The sequence below is a fragment of the Grampus griseus genome, assembly GCF_964374135.1.
Source record: "Grampus griseus genome assembly, chromosome: 11".
Classification (NCBI taxonomy): domain Eukaryota; kingdom Metazoa; phylum Chordata; class Mammalia; order Artiodactyla; family Delphinidae; genus Grampus; species Grampus griseus.
The window spans coordinates 1,376,996-1,394,923 of record NC_139005.1 but is presented as its reverse complement, the minus strand read 5'-3'; the positions used below and the strand labels follow the sequence as shown (position 1 = coordinate 1,394,923).

Here is a 17,928-nt window from a genome sequence, read left to right as displayed (position 1 = left end):
TTACTATTTTAACTATTTCTAAGTGTACAGTTCCGTGGCTTTAAGTATATTCACAATGTTGCACAGCCATCACCACCATCTCCAGAACGTTTTCCATCATCCCAGACTTGAAACTCTGTACCCATTAAACAAGAACTCCCCATTCCCCCCCCCTCCAGTCCCTGGTAATCACTATTCTACATTCTGTCTTTATGAATTTGACTATTCTAGGTACCTCATGTAAGTGGACCATACAATATCTGTCCTTCTGTGACTGACTTACTTCACTTAGCATAATACCTTAAAGGTTCACCTCTGCTGTAGCACGTATCAGAATTCCCTTCTTTCTTAAGGTTGAATAATACTCCAATGTAGGTAGATACCGCATTTTGTTTATCCAGTCATCTATCCATGAATCTGAGCTGTTTCCACCTTTTGGCTCTTGTGAATAATGCTGCTATGAACATTATTTTGCTAGTATTTTGTTGAGGATTTTTTATATTTATATTCACCAAGAATATTGGTCTTTAATTTTCTTGTAATAATGTCTTTGCCTTGTTTTGGTATCAGGATAATGTTGCTCTCATAAAATGACTTGGGTTCTTCCCGCTCCTATTTTCCGGAAGAGACTGCAGAATTAGTATTATTTCTTCCTTGAACGCCTGGTAGAGTTCACCAGTGAAACTGTCTGGGCCTGGAGTTCTCTTTGTTAGAAAGCTTTTATCTACAAATTTGACTTCTTTGATAGATATGGGGCTATTCAGGTTATTTATTCCTGAGTATGGTTTGGTGATGTGTTTTTCAAGGAATTAGTCCATTCCCTCTAAGTTGTCAAACTTATGGGCACGAGGTGGTTCACAGCATTTCCCTCGTCCTTTCAGTGTCCACAGAGACCCCGCTCTCACTCCTGACACTGCTCATTTGCATCCCCTCTCTCTCTTTTTTTCCCTTGATCAGTCTGGCCAGGGGTTTAGGTTTATCAGTTTTACTCTTTTCAAAGAACCAGCTTTGGGTTTCACGAATTTTCTCTATTTTTTTTTTTTTTTTTTTGCGGTACGCAGGCCTCTCACTGTTGTGGCCTCTCCCGTCGCGGAGCACAGGCTCCGGACGCGCAGGCTCAGCGGCCATGGCTCACGGGCCTAGCCGCTCCGCGGCATGTGGGATCCTCCCGGACCGGGGCATGAACCCGTGTCCCCTGCATCGGCAGGCAGACTCCCAACCACTGCGCCACCAGGGAAGCCCTCTACTCTCTCTTTTATTTCACTGATTTCTGCTCTTATTTTTGATTTCCTTCCTTCTGCTTGCTTTGGGTTTACTTTGCTCTTCTCTTTCTAGTTTCTTATGGTGGAACCTGAATTACTCGTTTGAGACCTTTCCTCTTTCCTAAGTATTTGACGCTATAAATTTCCCCCTAAGCCCAACTTCAGTTGCATCTGACATGTATTTTCATCTTTATTCAGCTCATTTTCTAATTTTCCTCCCTCTCTGACACATGGGTTATTTTAGAAGTGTGTTGTTTAATTTCAAAATATTTGGGGATGTTCCAGATATCTTTCTGTTACTGATTTCTAGTTCAATTCCTTTGTGGTCAGAGAGCATACTTTGTTTGATTTCCATTTCTTTAAAAAATTTTAAGGTTTTTTTTTATGACCCATGATAAAGCTGACCTTGGGTACTGTCCCATGAGCACTTACAAAGAGGCTGTATTCTGCTGTGGCTGGATGGAATGTTCGATAAATGTCAATTACATCAAGTGAGTTGACAGTGTTGTTCAAGTCTTCCATAGCCTTGCTGTTTTGTTTATTCTACCAATTATAGAAAGTGGAATATACACGCGCACACACACACACATGTATATTCTTTTTCAGATTCTTTTCCATTATCGGTTATTACAGAATACTGAATATAGTTCCCTGTGCTATACAGCAGGTCCTTGTTGCTTATCTATTTTATATATAGTAGTGTGTGTATGTTACTCCCAAATGGCTTTCTTTTTTTTTTTTTTTTTTGTGGTACGCGGGCCTCTCACTGTTGTGGCCTCTCCCGTTGCGGAGCACAGGCTCCGGACGCGCAGGCTCAGCGGCCATGGCTCACGGGCCCAGCCGCTCCGCGGCATGTGGGATCTTCCCGGACCGGGGCACGAACCCGTGTCCCCTGCATCGGCAGGTGGACTCTCAACCACTGCGCCACCAGGGAAGCCCCCCGAATGGCTTTCTTTTAATTAGCATTTCCATGGTTTGTCTCCCCTGTTTTTTGCTCTGTTGGTACATCCTTCCTTGCCTTCTTTTGGATTATTTAAAATTTTTTTAGTATTCAATTTTCATTTATCTATTGGTTCTCTGTTTTAAGCGGCTGCTCTAGGAATCACACTATACATATCTAACTTTTCACAGTTTACTACAGTTTTATTTTACCACTTGAAGCAAAATGCAAAGGCTTTACAACCATATAGGTCCCTATCCCCTTCCCCTTAACCTTTCCGTTGTCACATGTCCCATCTACCTACAATGAAGCCCTCCTGTAACTTTTGCCTTCGATCATCATTTGCGTTTTAAAGAATCTGAAGGTAGAAAAAATAACTCTACTGACCCATGTTTTGACTACTTCTGTTGCTCTTCCTTCATCCTGAGGCCCTGACCTTCCTTCGGTATCACTTCCCTTCAGTCTGAAGAACTTCTTTCAGCATGTACTTTAGAGCAGGTCTGCTGACAAACACGGACTTTCAATTTCCTTTATCCGAGAGTACCTTTACTTTACCTCCCTTCCTAAGGAACATCTTCACTGGGGACAGAATTCTAGGCTGGTGGTTCTTTTATGCTGGCACTGTCTTCCAGACTCCAAGAGAAATCGTAGTCGTTCAAGGCATTGTTCTCCTATACGTATCGTTTCTGGTCGCTTTCAAGGTTTTTTGTTTGTTTTTTAAAGTCTGTTTTTCAGCCGTTTGATTATGATATTTATGGGCATGGTTTTCTTTGGGTTTATCCTCTTTGGGGTTTACTGAGTTTCTTGAATCCATACATTTGTGTCTCACCAAATCTGGAAAGTTTTCAGCTTTCCAGATTTATATTTGAAATATTTATATTAATATTTATATTAATATTATATATTAATATATATATTAATATATAAATATATATAAATATATAAATATATATTAATATATAAATATATTAATATTTATATTAATATTTATATTTGAAATATTTCTTCAAATATTTTTTTTACACCAGTCTTTTTCTCCTTTTATGGGACTCCAGTGACACAAATTCAGAACTCTTGGTACAGCCCCACGGGTTTGTGAGGCCTTTGTTGTTGTTTTTTAACCTTTTTCCTGTATATTCTTCAGGTTGGATAATATCTACTGACGGGTCTTCAAGTTCACTGACCCTTCTTTCCCCTGCCATCTCTACTCTGCTATGAGAGCCACTCACTGGTCCTCTATTATTCAGCTCCCAATGTTCCCTTTGGTTTCTTTACACCATTTCTCTGCTGAGAATTTCCATCTTTCCATTCATTTCTGAGGACTCCATTCTATCTCACAGAGCACAGTAATAGTAACAGCCTTAAAGCCACTGTCCTATAACTCCAGCATGTGGGTCATCTCTGGGTGGCCATCTGCTGACTGACTTTCCCTGTGAGAGTTGTCAGATTTTCCCAGTTCTTCGTATGAGTAGCCATTCTGGGTTGTATCTTGGACATCTTGATGATGTTGTGAGACTCTGAGTCTTCTGAAAACCCACCAAAGAGTGTTGATTTTGTTTAGAAGGCGGTCGATTTGTTTAGAATTAGACAGGACACTCCATCCTGCCTCTTGTGGGCAACGGTTCCCACGTCAGCTCCATTTTCAGAGCTGTGTCTGCCCCGTGCATACCCCACTCAGGTGCTGGTCTGGAGCTAGGTGGCTGTCCACACCGTGGGTTAGTTCTCAAAGCCTCGGCCATGCTTCTTTGGCTCTGTTACATGTATGCGATACTCCTGGGTGGGACCAGCACCCACGTCAGTTCCCACACAGAATCAGGGGATCTCCTCATCCAGCTCACGGGGGTCCTTCTCCCCAGTCTTCAGGCCACAGAGTCAGGGTTTCTCTCAGAGTCCTAGCTTCTCACGCTGTCGGGCGGTCTGCGTAGCTCGGGCTACCCACTGGGTGAAGCAAAGGAATATCAGCTCCACTCCTGAGACCACAGGAGCCCTTGTCTGCAGCTGCTCCGGCAGACACAGGCTCTTCTTGGGATCCTCATGGGCCTGTCACTGCCACAGGGGCAGCTCAGGTTAGTGTCACAGCTGGCGTCAAGTAGGGCTGGGAGGGAAAGAGGGAGTCCACTTCTCCAGTCCTCAGTCCATGGAGATGTTGCCCTTGGTTTCTGCTGTTTTTGTCCATAGTTCTGTGGCGTGGCTCACTCTTGAGTCACAGTCAGGAGACAAAGAAGAGGGAAGAATAAGTCAGGAGACTGGCCACCATTCTGGTTACTCTTCAAGTTCTGACTTCCCTCAACAATATGCCTGTTACTGTTTACTTTCAGAATCCTCAGGCTTTTTGGTTTTTTGTTTTGTACTCTGTCCAGAACTTTTCGTTGTAACCAGTGGGAGAGGTGTGTTGTTGTGAACTTAACGCTACTTTGGCTGGTGCCGGAAGCTTATGCTCTCGTTCTCAGGAGCTATGAGCCACCCCAGGTAACAGGTAATGGAAGCCTGGGCTGGAATGGATGTGGGACTGGAAGGAGAAAAGGGCTGTGCAAACAGCATGGAGCTGAGACTTGGCAACAGGCTGGGAAGGCCTCAAGCTTCAGTTTACCGTTACCACACGCTAAAATGCATTTCATACAAGACCTAGCATTTTTTCTTTTTAATAATAACGCCTTTATTATTATTATTTTTGGCTGTGCCACCTGGCGTGTGAGATATTAGTTCCCCAAACAGGGATGGAACGTGTGGCCCCCTGCAGTGGAAGCGTGGAGTCTTAACCACTGGACCGCCAGGGAAGTCCCAGGAAGACCTAGCATTACAAGCGATCTGTGAATATACATGGGCACTAGAAGTCCTCTGCCTCACGGCTAAGGAGGTTTTACTCTTGAGTTGATTTTCCTACAGAAATAATGCTATCCAAACTGGTGCTGTATTTCATATGCACATCATTATAATGTTAGTGTGCTATTATTCTTAGTTGACTTAGAAACTTAACCACCAACTAAAATATTGTTTTTATGAATGTATTCTGATATCCAATTATATTTGTATCAAAATAAAACATATCTATAATTTTAAATATCAAATACTGTAAGGTTTCATAACAAATAGCAGATCACTTCTCTAGCCATTATAATCCTGATTACCACTCCCTAAGAGCAACCTTTTCCATGACAGTTATTTCTGCTCTCCATTTATTTCTCATCCAATTTTTTTTCTGGTATGTAAACCTCTTTTCCTATATATCATGTATACACTACCTCTTGATTCTTAAGAAAAATCCATTGAAGAGGATTTAGTTCTCTGACAATACACACACTCACACACAAACACACACACACACTTTTCCCCATCCTTCCAATGTAGGTATAACATCATTTCACATTTAGTGTTTATCATTTAATTACGATCAGCAGAGCCAAACAGTGTACTATGATTATATTTCCTTTCTTGTACAATATTTTGCTTTCCCAGGAATTAAGAATTGTCTCCTTTTGTTTTTGTTTTTTTTTCCCCTCTCAGTTTTTAATGTTCTTATGTCATTACCAAAATCACTGAAAAAGGAACTGTAAATGTCCCAAGAGATTCAAACTCTCAGGTGTAAATTTCTTCTTGGACATGCTTCCTGAAGCCTTCCATCTTCCTACTTTTAGACTGACTCATCTTTAGTTCAGTTGCATAGGGGTCATGATGGGACTCCTCTTTACCACTCTTCTCAGAACTCCTTTACCTCCAACCTGTGCTTGGATCCCCCTTTTCCTGGGTGGCCTGTGTGTCTGTCACAACAGCCCAAGTTATGCTGGAGTAACAAATGACCCCCAAATCTCACTGCTTACAATGACAAAGGTTTACTTCTCATACACATTACAAGCCCATCATGGGTCACCTCTGTGCCTTCATCCCAGGACCAGGCTGACAGAGCAGCCTCTGCCTGAACACTGAGGGTCATCATGGCAGAAGGGAAAGAGACGTGGTTGAACATGCATCTGCTCAGAAGTCACACGTACCACTTCTACCCCTATCTCACTGGCCAGATCAAGCCACACAATCATACTTGAGCCCAAAGGGCAACTGCACAATATCACCCCGGAAGGGTCAGTGGGGGAAGGACCAAATAGCACTGTCAAGCCCGACATCAACAGGGCAGAGAGAGTCTTCTGCAGGGCAGTAAGGTTAACAATTGTGAACAACGAAGCTGTCGTGGCATGTCTTCCTCTCTCTCGTTTGTGCCATTTTTTCATGAAATCCACCCTGCACGCTTGTGGGTCTGTATCTTTTTTTACTCCGTTACTGTCATTTCAACAGTTTCAGGAGTGTGTTCGATCTGCCATGTTGAGCCCAAAGTCTACCAACCAATTACTTTAAAAGGGAACTTCTAGGTCATGGTCTATTTGAAAGATGAGGACTGTCTGTAATTATAACTTTCATTCAGTGTACCATTTATCATTATTTATAGCAGTTTTTCTCAGATGCTACAAATGTCAATAAAGAATTTAAATTGTATTTCTTTATGAATATAAAACTACCCAATGTGGTAAATTCACTTTAAAACTGAGGAGTTTTCTAAAACAGCTTTGATCTCGGTGTCTTGATTTTTGCCTTTTCTGATTTGCTCTAAGCTCCAAGCTTATGTCTGCAATGAAATCAAGCAGCCCCAAAGAATTTCATTCTAATTCTGTAATCACAGACAATAATATATTCAACATGTTGGCCTAGCTCTGAAATCTACCTGTCACTGCTGTCTGTAACTTATCTTAAATATTATGATCTACTCGGGAAAATACAGTTCTAAACTGTATCTCCCTATACCAAAATCTTATTTAGTTCTGAAATGGCAAATACAGCAAACAGCTGCTGGAGGGTAATAATACACAAGAAACAGTCAGATTCAGCTTTTTGTTACATTAGTTTTTATTTGATATTCTCCTTTCTAATAACGGAGATACAGTAGGTTCTCAACTTAAAAAAAAAAAAGAAACTCGCCTTTTAACTCTGGAGTGTGCACTACAAGACTAAGCATTTCCTAAAAGGTAAAGCTTGCTCAGACCCATCACTCATGTGCTGCCACCTCCACTGCTTGGGCCTGGATCTCTGGAGATATGCTTTCTCAGTCCAAATGCTCTTTCCATCTCAAAACAGTCACAGACCTCAGTAAATTACGTAATCCCTTTAACCTCAGTTTCCTCATTTACAAAATAGGAATAATAGGATTTCTAAGGAAAAGTGATGAGAATTAAATAACCCACACAGAGCCTTGACATGGTGCCTGGGAGACAGTAAGCACTCAGTAGATGTTTGTTGGGTAAATATTTTCTAATTCAACAAGCACCTTATTTACCTATAAAGCTTACAGAGGTCAAATTCTATGACAACCAGGTTTAAACACTATAAATCCTTTACTGTAATAAACCCATACATTTTGTGTTTGGCCGAAATTCAGTTACTTATTATACATCTTTTTTTTTTTTTAATTAAATGAAGGAAGTTTGCGTTTTCACTTCTTTATCTTGCTCTTCTAAATCCACACAATTTTAGAAAGGGATAGTTATCTCCTTACATACCAGTTTTTTTAACCTAGTGAATTTAAAAAACTCACCACAAACCTGTATCAGCTCTGCCTCTTGACATGTCCCAACCTGGCCTATGACATATATTGGCCAAAGTGAAATGTCAGGACTAAAACAGGGAGATCCTTGACTCGACAGATCTCGAGAGGTAGAGAGTCTTAAAGACCAGTCCTGAGTGAAGCTGGGTTCATTGTTCAAAGGATGATGAATGAATCTATACATCATCAGAGAATATGCAAACCAGATGCAATTATTCCATAGAGTATCAGAATTATTTAAAAACATTTGAGAGTATCTGACACGCTGAAAGCACCTGGAGCAAAACCCTCTGGGAACCTCTGATGTCAGAGACTCTGAAGAGGCTTTTACAAATAGACGAAATCCAAATAACTATGGCTGCAAAGTCGAGATGCGCCAAATATTAAGGAGAAAAGCAGCAAAATAAACTCAGGAAGGTAAAAAGATCCATTCCCTTCCACTCTTTGTCGTTCAACTGATTTCATTTGTCTTATGGAAGCTCATTAGAAACATTTTAATACACAGCCCAAAGGCTGCCTTCAATGTGCACTCATGGTGAACAGTGGAGAGAGCAGTACAGGCTGGTGTACAGAAAGCAACGGACCTGAAATCAGAATGTGTGGGTCTGTCAGGGCTGCCACCTCCCTGAGACTCAGTTTTCTCATCTGCAAAACAGCAGGGAGAGTGTCTGTCCCTCAAAGCTGTGATGAGGAAGTGTGGGAAGATGAATGAAAACGCCTGGAACAGTGCCGTCTAGTAGAAACATACGGTGAACCACAAATGTGAGCCACAAATGGAATTTTTAACTAAAAAAATAAAAAGAAGCAGGTGAAATGAATTTTAATAATACTTTTTATTTAACTCAATATATTCAAAATATTACCATTTCAACAGGTAAATCAATAGAGGACTACTGAGATTTTTTCACATTCCTTTTTTTTGTACCGAGTCTGTGAAAATCAGTGTGTCTTTTACATTCATAGCTCAGAGTGTAAAACTCAGACCAGCCACCCTAGCCCGCGGGGCGGTACTGGACAGCACAGCCTGGGACCCAGGTGGGGCTGAGCACGTTTCCTAGATCCTAGCAGCTAAACCCTGTGGGACTGAGGAAGGTTATTTTTAAAATCGACCACATTAAAGAGAGTTTGTATTTTCTTATCTTTGGTACAGTACATAATATATAATATGTAATATTGTAATAAGAGTTTAAAATATTATCTATACCAACTAGACTCAGTATTTATCCAAACTAAGGGCAACCAAAAGTTATTATAAGCCACTAATATTCATTCATTTTATATTTAATTTTGCGGTTATTTTGTTTATTAGGATTTGAGTTACATATTAATCTGACATAGAATCTAATAATCTCAAAAAAAGAAAATATAACCCGACATAACAAGCACACAAAAAAACTCAAACTACAAGCTACACGTGATTAAACTATGCCTTCCAGCAAAGAAATAGGAACAGTAAACAAAATATTTCTCTGTATTACTAAATTTTTCATTTCAGAGGACCTCCCATTAGAAAGTCAAGTTATATAGTTTTAATAGCTTTCTTATAATTTTTTTCTCGTAAAAATTTAACTGTATTTTCTAAATAGGATGACCACCTATGACGACAACTTAGTTACATGTGAATATAAGTAAATATAGCATTAAAATGATGCTATACTTACTTCAGAACAATTCAATGGGGTTGAAACATTATGTATTACTTGTATTACATTGTTAAGATAACACTGAGTAGTACACGGAAGGCAAATGCTTGTATCTTGAGCTCAAAGAATGGGGTGGAAAATGCATGGTAACCATTTCTTAACTGCAAGGTCCTTTGAAAGCCAGCACGGAGCACGTGCACACACGGCTAAGCAGCTACAGTGTGCTCTTGTGTTCTGTGTGGAGATGCTCCTGCAGTTCCTAACGTTCTCATCCACTTTTCTGTGGGCTGCCCAATAGTTCAGCACGAGTGGTCAGATGAGATGCAAGAGTGAAATGGGGACCGAATTCTGGGCAGGCGACTGCTACCTCATTTCAAACCTGACAAGGACCATTTAGTTACCTAATAGAACTTAAACTTTACCAAGTGTTATGAAATTCTTAAGGACCAAAACTCTTTGGACTTTGGTTTTCATTTACTATGTATTCAAGATGGTACTTCTGGAAGACAGGCCCTCTCCCTCAAGCATCTCATCGGATGCTCAGCTGAAGTGACACACAAGCTGAATGGCTAGTCTAGGTCCTGCAGCACCACCGAGGTGCCTTCTGCGGTCTCCTGGCCAAGGACTCGCCTCCCCCAAGCCCCGCTCAGGCTCACAGCACAAAGTGGTCCAGCTGCAGAGGACGAGGTTTAAATGCTCACGTCATCACATTCCCACTGTTTCCGTGTAAACTCTCCCGAGGAAGAAGCTATCCCGCACTAAGGCATGTGCTTCCCAGGCCACCCGTGCTGACCCCTAGAGTCACTGACACTAAACACAACAGTCACACACAGTCTCAAACACGCATTCAGACTCACATCTGGCATTTCTGTAGAGAAGGAAGGGGTCCTGGAGCTGGAAATCCAGGTCTTTCGTGATGGGCTCTGTCCTATTCTCCATGCTCAGCCTGTTCATGATGGTGAAGCCGTGTTTCGGAGAAGCAGACCTAAAGGTTGCGGGGGTGGGGGGACACAGAGACACGCCGTTCAGAGCAGAGCACTTCCAGGACAGGGGCATCTGGACACGCCTTCAACCTTTCCGCCCCTGCACCGTGGGCGGCACCAATGTGCGGGACGCACACGGCACGCCGGCCACGCTGGTGCTTTGGTAAAGTCCAGCCCTGCCTACTTAACTGTGTACGTATGTACATATACACAGCTTGCTTCCCTACCTACGCTGCAAGTTCCTTTAAGGCAGAGGTGGTAACTACTGATAAAACAATTACCGACAGACACCTTGAAACAATCTTGACCGTTAATACAGAGTGTACAGCACAATTATAGAAAATGTTGGTGTTGGTCTGAAATGGAAAGCTGTGTAATTTCTTAGGGAAATGATGTAACTCTGGTCAACGAACTCATGAGGAGATACAGTATAATTACAAGTCTATACAATTTAAAGCAAAGAGCAGATATTTAGTATTCTTCAGCGCAAGGCAGACAGCTTCACAGCTAAGCTGCTACCAAAGTTCTTATCCATAAAACTGTGCAGTTAGTAACTTTTTAGTTTTAATTTCATTCAATAAACCTTCAGTGCCTAGTCTCTGTCAGGCAGGAAGAACCCAAATCATAGAGAAACTAACAACTACAAGTGCATCTGTCTACCCTTGGGGGACAGGCCAGATACCAACCCAACTGTGCAACTTCTGCTGACGAACTGGAACACACGTGCTCACACGCTGAAACAGAAACAGGCGGGGCCACTGCTTTAATCTGGGGCACGAGGTAACAAGTCCACAGAAGTGCCGTGAGCAACAGGAAGAAAAGGGGTTTGTAGCTCAGTTTTACTTCACCTCTAACCACTTGATTTACTACCTACAGCTTTCTTATGAGACTTCTAATTTTAAAACCGATGGAAGGCAATCCTTGCCTACTTATTTTACTAAGTGGTAGCGTGGTGCTGGGCATGTAATGAATACCGGAGATAATCATGACGATCATTTCAACTTCAATTCTGGGGAAGAATGAAGAGTGACTTCCGAAGACCCCTGTCAGAGGGTCCTCTGGAAATCACCAGTGGGTGTAACTCTATTACAGGAAGACACAGGAGGAAACAAAGACATAATTTTAAAAATGGGGTTAGGTGTTTTTATACAGAATCAGAATTTGATTCTTCCAGTGTTTCATTATCACAACAGGCTTTCACCCCTCACAGTTTATAAAATACACTCAGAGGATACCAACTGCTCTAAAGCAACATCTGTTAAGTCAAAATACATCACTGGCAGTTCCATTACCTGTACCCAGAACTCCCTTGTGATCTCCATGAGCTGCCTGTCGTTCTCGAAAGACCTCAACATTCTAGAATCTGGGATCAGATGGTGGGGCTGCGGGTGGGGAGAGGGTCCTGCTCTTAAGGAGTCAGATGTGGGGAAGAGATTAAGGACTAGGGAAGGATCTGCTTCTCAGTTTAAAGGTTTGTTTAACTGACAGCTCCATGAGGAACTCAAGAGTATATTAAGAAGTACTTGAAAATACCAACCTACGTTTGGCTTTGGTACAAAACAGAAAATACTTGCATAATCTGTTACTCCTCTGCATCAACAAAAGAAGCCCCTACTAAAAATGCTCTCCCTTCCACTCCCACCGCTGCCTCCTGCCCACCCTCCACGCCGAACCTGCCTGGGCCGCAGGGGCCTCTGTGCGCTGCTCTGGTTCTGCCTGTCTCCGTGGTGACTCTTCTCTGCATCCTGCTGACCCTGAAACCCAGCCATTAGCCCCTCAGCTTCTCTACTGATTCCAACAACCAAACTAACGATGCCGACGCCTCCACACTCTGTGCCTCCGTCCCTGCCCCGTCCCGAGTGCCTGGTGCCACCACTGGAACCCCCTGCCATCACCCCAAAACCACTATTTCAAAATGAAACTAAAACTATCCTCAAGCCAGGTTCTCAACCTCGCATCTTTCCATTCCGCCAATGAGTCTATCATCCTCTCTGTTTTCCATTTCAGAATCTCACCAGTACTGTAAAATGCCACCGCCCCCCGCGTGCAGCCTCCCAATAAGCCCTCCCCACTTCACCTCACACCCGCTCCGCACCGCCGTCTTCTCCGTGCCGGCATAACGCTAGCACACCGACTTTCCCGCACGTCCTGCCATCACTCCTTTACTCCCCCACTCGCAAGCCTTCAGCGGCTCCCTACTGCTCAGAAAACAGCTTTCAGCACCTTCAGTCTGATACTCCAAGCCAGCAAAATCTCTTTACTCTCACTGCCAGCTTCTAACTCATGCCAACCGATACACACTCTCCGCCCCAGATCACTGCCCTCACTGTGCTGCGCCCCGGGGCCCCTGCCTCCGCCTCCGCGAGGCCCAGTTCCTCCCCTGCACTCGGCAGCTCTGCAGAGCCTCCCAGGGCCACACGCCCGCCCCCTCACTGCTCATCACGGGCCAACTGGCACGGGGGTAGTCCATCCACACCGTGGTTTACCTTCCAAGGTGAAAGTGTGTATAGAACAGATGAGCGTGTGTGGGGTGGGAAGGGTTATTGTATCTCTGTAACCCACCGGTGGGGATGGGCCTCAGCTATGAGATCTTACGTGGATGTTTCTGTGAATAAACAGCTTAGCTGTGAAGACGATGTACATACTACACATCTCTGTGTGCATGCGTGATATTAGCAACGGCTGATAAAAATGACCAAAAAACATGAATTTATTAACTCTATCCTGAAACATATTCCACTAGCTGTAGGGTGGAGGGCTGAGAGACCTCTTTAATTTTGATCACGCTTCTTCAAGGAGTGAAGAGGGGCGTGAGCAATAACGCTCTCCTCCAAATGCTGGTTAGATAATCTAACGTTCTGACCAGTGTACTTCCAGCTCCTCGCCAATCCATTATACTCAAGCACTTTGTACCATTCATTCCAATTAAAGAATAAATAGGTAACACTGCTTTTGTAAGAACACAGAGACTCAAGTTCATCCATACTGAAGTTTACATCATATTCTGAAATCAGTATTCATGACACCACGCAGATGCCATCATTCAGTATTCCCTTCCTTATGTCAACTAATAGCTTCAAACTAATAGCTTCAAACTAAGTTCTTTCACTTCTCAGAAATAAAACTGCACTTGAAGGGTGACACGACAGAGCTAAGCCATGAGTGAAAGACCATCAGTTTCTTTAGGAAAGTGAAATACTCTTACCTTGTGTAAACAAATAAGGTTCCTTCCACATCAGTCTTTTCCTAAAAAATAAAAACAAAACAAACAGCAAAACATGTATATTCTGTTCACTAACAGGAAACACTCACAGAGGTCAGAGAACACAAGCATCTTAGAGAACAGGAATTCGATCAGTTCCAAGCGGGGTCAAACCTACGTAACAGAGGGGTAACTCTTAGCGAAAGGAAAAAGCAGATTTTTTGCCCATTGTGACTCCGCTGCTTAAGCAGTGGGAAGCATCCTCCTACTGTCATTTACAAACTAAACCAGAGTGCCGTCTTCCCCTCTGACCTGGGGACACGGCCAGACGCAGAAACCACCGCTCTCTGTACTTCCTTCTCCTCCTCTGTTTCCTGGTTTCCTTTTCTCTTGTCGTATCCTGTCACCTAGGAGAGCAGCGGACCTGCCGATAACTCTACTCTGACTACTACACAGAAGACAGCAATGCTGCTGTAGTTTTCAGACAAACTAATCGCCTATTTGATGTGGAATACTTAGACTCAAGTCTGATCTTTGAAATACAATTAGACAGAAACATTACCAAGCTAGGACTCAAGAACTCTGCCTGAGAGGGACTGGGAAAGTTGTAAACTTAAAATGATAAACTATCATTGCAGTTCACTGGGAAAGGCTCTTTTCCATCTCCCCAGGCCCTGATGAAAATGTTCAGCTTACTAAAAAAAAATTTAAGTACCCATTTGTCTGATTAACTAGCAATCAGACCATTATATCTCAGAATTTAGAATTTATCTTTGCTATTTACGTGGTTTAATTTCAGCATTCTATTTAACCTCTCAATATTTTGTTATTTATATATCCATTAGCAAAGTCATTCAAAATTTAAGTACTCTGTAGTTTTGGTGAAAAATACTCTCTTTAAGAAACAAAGGTATATTAAAATGATGATTCTGAAAAGGCACACAAAAAATTGCAAGCATGATCCTTTCCATGCTTGAGTAATTTCATCATCCTTAAACTGGATTTACTATTAAGTGACCACTTGCTACGAGGACAAAACACTTTTCTGTCTTCCAGTATTTGACCCTGGACTGTTTCATCTCAGAGATCCTAGTCAGGATGCTTCTGCAGATCAGCACACAGAAACCTAACAGCCTTCGACCTGTTTCCTTCCTTCCTTAATGAAGTAGTGATAGAAATTACCTGTTCCCTAAGGAAAACCCAGAATCAGAAATGTAAACGGTATGCTTCTCCTGAAATTATTCTCTAACTCCAATTTTGCGATTCTTAATTAGTTTGTTCCGTGTCTCAGTTTCTCCACTGAAAAGGGATAACAAACCTACACCACGCAGATCTTTGGATTAAAAACATATTTTCCATCTAAGGCTCTATGACACCTAGATAAAAAGGTCTTTGGAAACGTAAATTCTGGTCTATTCTGGCTGAAACAGCTCAAATTCACGTATTTTCTCCGTCCCTCCACGGTTATACAGGGGTAACCAGATGTTTTTTTTCTTTCTGGGCAAAGCCCAGGTTTGGGGTTTTGGGCAACAGTTAAAGCAAGATTCGATTAGCTCCTCCTTTTTTTTTTTTTCGTTCTGGGCAAAGCCCAGGTTTAGGGCAACAGTTAAAGCAAGATTCTATTAGCTCTTCCTTAGGTCCTGCAAGTAAAGAAGACTTTTTTTTTTTTAATATTTATTAATTTATGTGGCTGCTCCAGGTCTTAGATGCAGCACGTGGGATCTTTTAGTTGTGGCATGGGAACTCTTCGTTGCGTCATGTGGGATCTAGTTCCCTGACCAGGACTGAACCCGGGCCCCCTGCATTGGGCGTGCAGAGCCTTAGCACTTAGACCACCAGGGAAGTTCCTAAAGAAGACTTGTATGTTAAAGTATTAGTTCACAGCTCTGGGGGATTTTAGCTTAAATTTTAAAAGTACAATTTAATGATTTAATATTACACTCATAAAAACTAACAAGTGCTAAAAAATTCAGCAGTTCAAAATTTAAAATAACGAAGCAGAATGTAAGATAATGCTAGTTTGCAAACTATTGGGACTTGGCAGACTACCTGACACTTTCAAATCAACGCAATGTACATCTGACTATTCTGTTAAAATAACAGAATTTTACCCTCTAAATCTGCCTTTCTCAATCATATATGTAGCATCTGAGTCACCTAAGAAGCTTTCGACAAATATCAAACGCTTGGGCCCCATATCCTGAGATTTCTGATTTGGTGGGATGCACTTTTTAAAACTCCAAATGATCTTGACACACAGAACTTAGAAAATCACTCGCTAGAAACAAGGGGTACACTACCACTATCAGGCAGCTTCTCAAGCTCAGCACGTTTGACATCTGGGGCCAGGTTAACTTTTGTCGTGGGGCCTGTCCCATGCGCCACAGGATGTTTAGCAGAATCCCTGGCATCTACCCTCGGGATGCCAGTAACGTGGTCCCTCTCCAAGCGACAACTAAAAATTTTCTCAAGACCCTGCCAGTGTTGCCTGGAAGCAAAATCGACTCCAGTTAAGAACTACTGCTCTAAGGGTTGAGAGGTGAAAACACCACCAGGGTTAAGACACACCGGTGTTTTGGGGGAGTGGGATTCCCTGGCAATGGGAAGTAGGTCTAGTTCCAAAATTCCTACTCCAGTCCTGACATAATCGTTCTTAAGCTTCCTTAAAGCAGCTCATTTTCTGTCCCCACTTCATTCCTTATTCCTCCTGCCGAATGCCTTAAGTTAGCCTTCATCCATATTCAGTGTAATAAGAATTCCCCTTCTTTACGTCGCACCTGCGTATACTTTCTCTTCTGTTCTTAAGCATGTCCTGTACACTTCTATTAGGCTTATGTTCAGAAGCTCCCGTTGTGGTGGCATCAATCGGCTTGCCCCCAGCAACTGCCCTGCAGCTAAACTAGGTCTCTGTCTTTTTTTTCCTCGGCTACCACAGCCTTGAAGATGAGTACTTTGAAAGAATGACCTTCTAAGGGATGAACTATGCGTTGTCTGAAAGCAACAAGTCCAGGAAGCAGAAAAACGTAACTCCTGTAAATAACGCATTGTGCCACTTGCGACTTCTGATGAGGCTGTAAAGGGCGGCCTCTGTAACTATGGTAACACGTGTCTCAGAGACCCCGTCCAACGCCCGTAGGAAACAACCACTACTCAAAGGGAACCTCTCCTGTACCCGTTAACTTGTGAGAATTCCCCAGACTCTCGGTCGGGTGTCAAGTCAGTCCAGAGAACGACACACCCCATCCTCACCTCTACTACCGAATTTCCTCAGCGGAATTAGGACATCACGCCTTTGGCGCTTTTCTACAGAGCAGTATACAGCCGCAGGTAGAACATCTGCATTTTAAAAGTTGCCGCTGAAACTTGTCCACCTCGTCGCTCAATGTCCTTGATACGAGGACCCAGGCGACACGTGTCCCCGAAAACTAGGGAGACATACAGCTAGGAAGCGGCGCGCTTCCTCCCCCGGGACCTCGCGGGCAGGTGTCCCCACGTCCCTCCATTCCTGCCTCTTTTCGGTGAATTTCCTGTTACGAACTTAGGGCAAAGCTGTTCTCTTCTCTCCCATGTTAGGACCTACTTCTTAGTGTCTTCGCTTCTGTGAGCGGTTTTCGGGTAAACTTTAATGACCGGCTGCGGAAGGTGGGGAGGCCACGTGAACTACCGGGGCTGTGTCCCGTCGGAGGGCTCTCCTAGCTGACCGCCAGGACATGCCGGAGCAGGGCGTCTGACCCGCTCCGCGGGGCTGAGTGCTGCCCGCGCTCCGTGACTCAGTTCAACGCGGCGGGAGGTGCCCGCGGACGCCGGACCCGAGTGACCGCGGGGGGGACCTCCCGGCCCGCTCGCAGCCCCTCCCCGGCCCCGCCTGCCCGCACGCACCCACTCGTTGGCCCGGTGGCCGAAGGTGTACAGGGCCACCTGGCTGGCCACGTCCACGATGCGGCTGATGTAGGGATCGTGGCGCCGCAGGGCCGCCAGGCTCATGTCGCGCCCCTTCCCGGCTGGGTAGCCCGCCGCCGCCGCCATCTTCCCGCCGGCCCGCGGGGCGCCGCAGCCCTCTCGGCAGAGCGCAGAGCGCGCAGGCGTCACTGGTCGATGGCCGCGCCGCGCCCGCCCGCGATCGTTGCCACGGCAACCGCAAGGCGGTCCCCGCGCGGTCCTGCGAGCGTGCCGGGTACAGGACCGTCGCTGGACGCCGGGAACGTCTGCTCCTCGGCGCTCCGCGGTCAGACCTGTAGTGATAAACACGCCTCGAGCGTGCGTAACTGAACAGGGAGGGAACTGCGATTTCTCGTGCGCGGACGCCGGGTGGTTCTTCAAGTGCAGTCCTCG

At 43.9% G+C, this 17,928-nt stretch overlaps 1 protein-coding gene across 2 annotated transcripts in view; it reads right to left on the bottom strand.

Annotated features, from left to right (window-relative positions):
• DCP1B (decapping mRNA 1B) overlaps positions 1-17,623 on the bottom strand; it is a 50,686-nt gene extending 33,063 nt beyond the window's left edge. The window contains exons 1-3 of one of the 2 annotated variants that reach the window (XM_082665276.1): positions 17,476-17,623; positions 13,600-13,640; positions 10,269-10,396 (exon numbers count right to left, since the gene is read on the bottom strand). In XM_082665276.1, the coding sequence (XP_082521402.1) occupies positions 10,269-10,396; positions 13,600-13,640; positions 17,476-17,622 (316 nt within the window). In that variant the 5' untranslated portion in view covers position 17,623. Of the gene's footprint in view, positions 1-10,268; positions 10,397-13,599; positions 13,641-16,845; positions 16,939-17,475 lie in introns of those variants that run through there. The other variant, XM_082665277.1, reaches the window with a different exon arrangement.
• Positions 17,624-17,928: the final 305 nt, after the last annotated feature.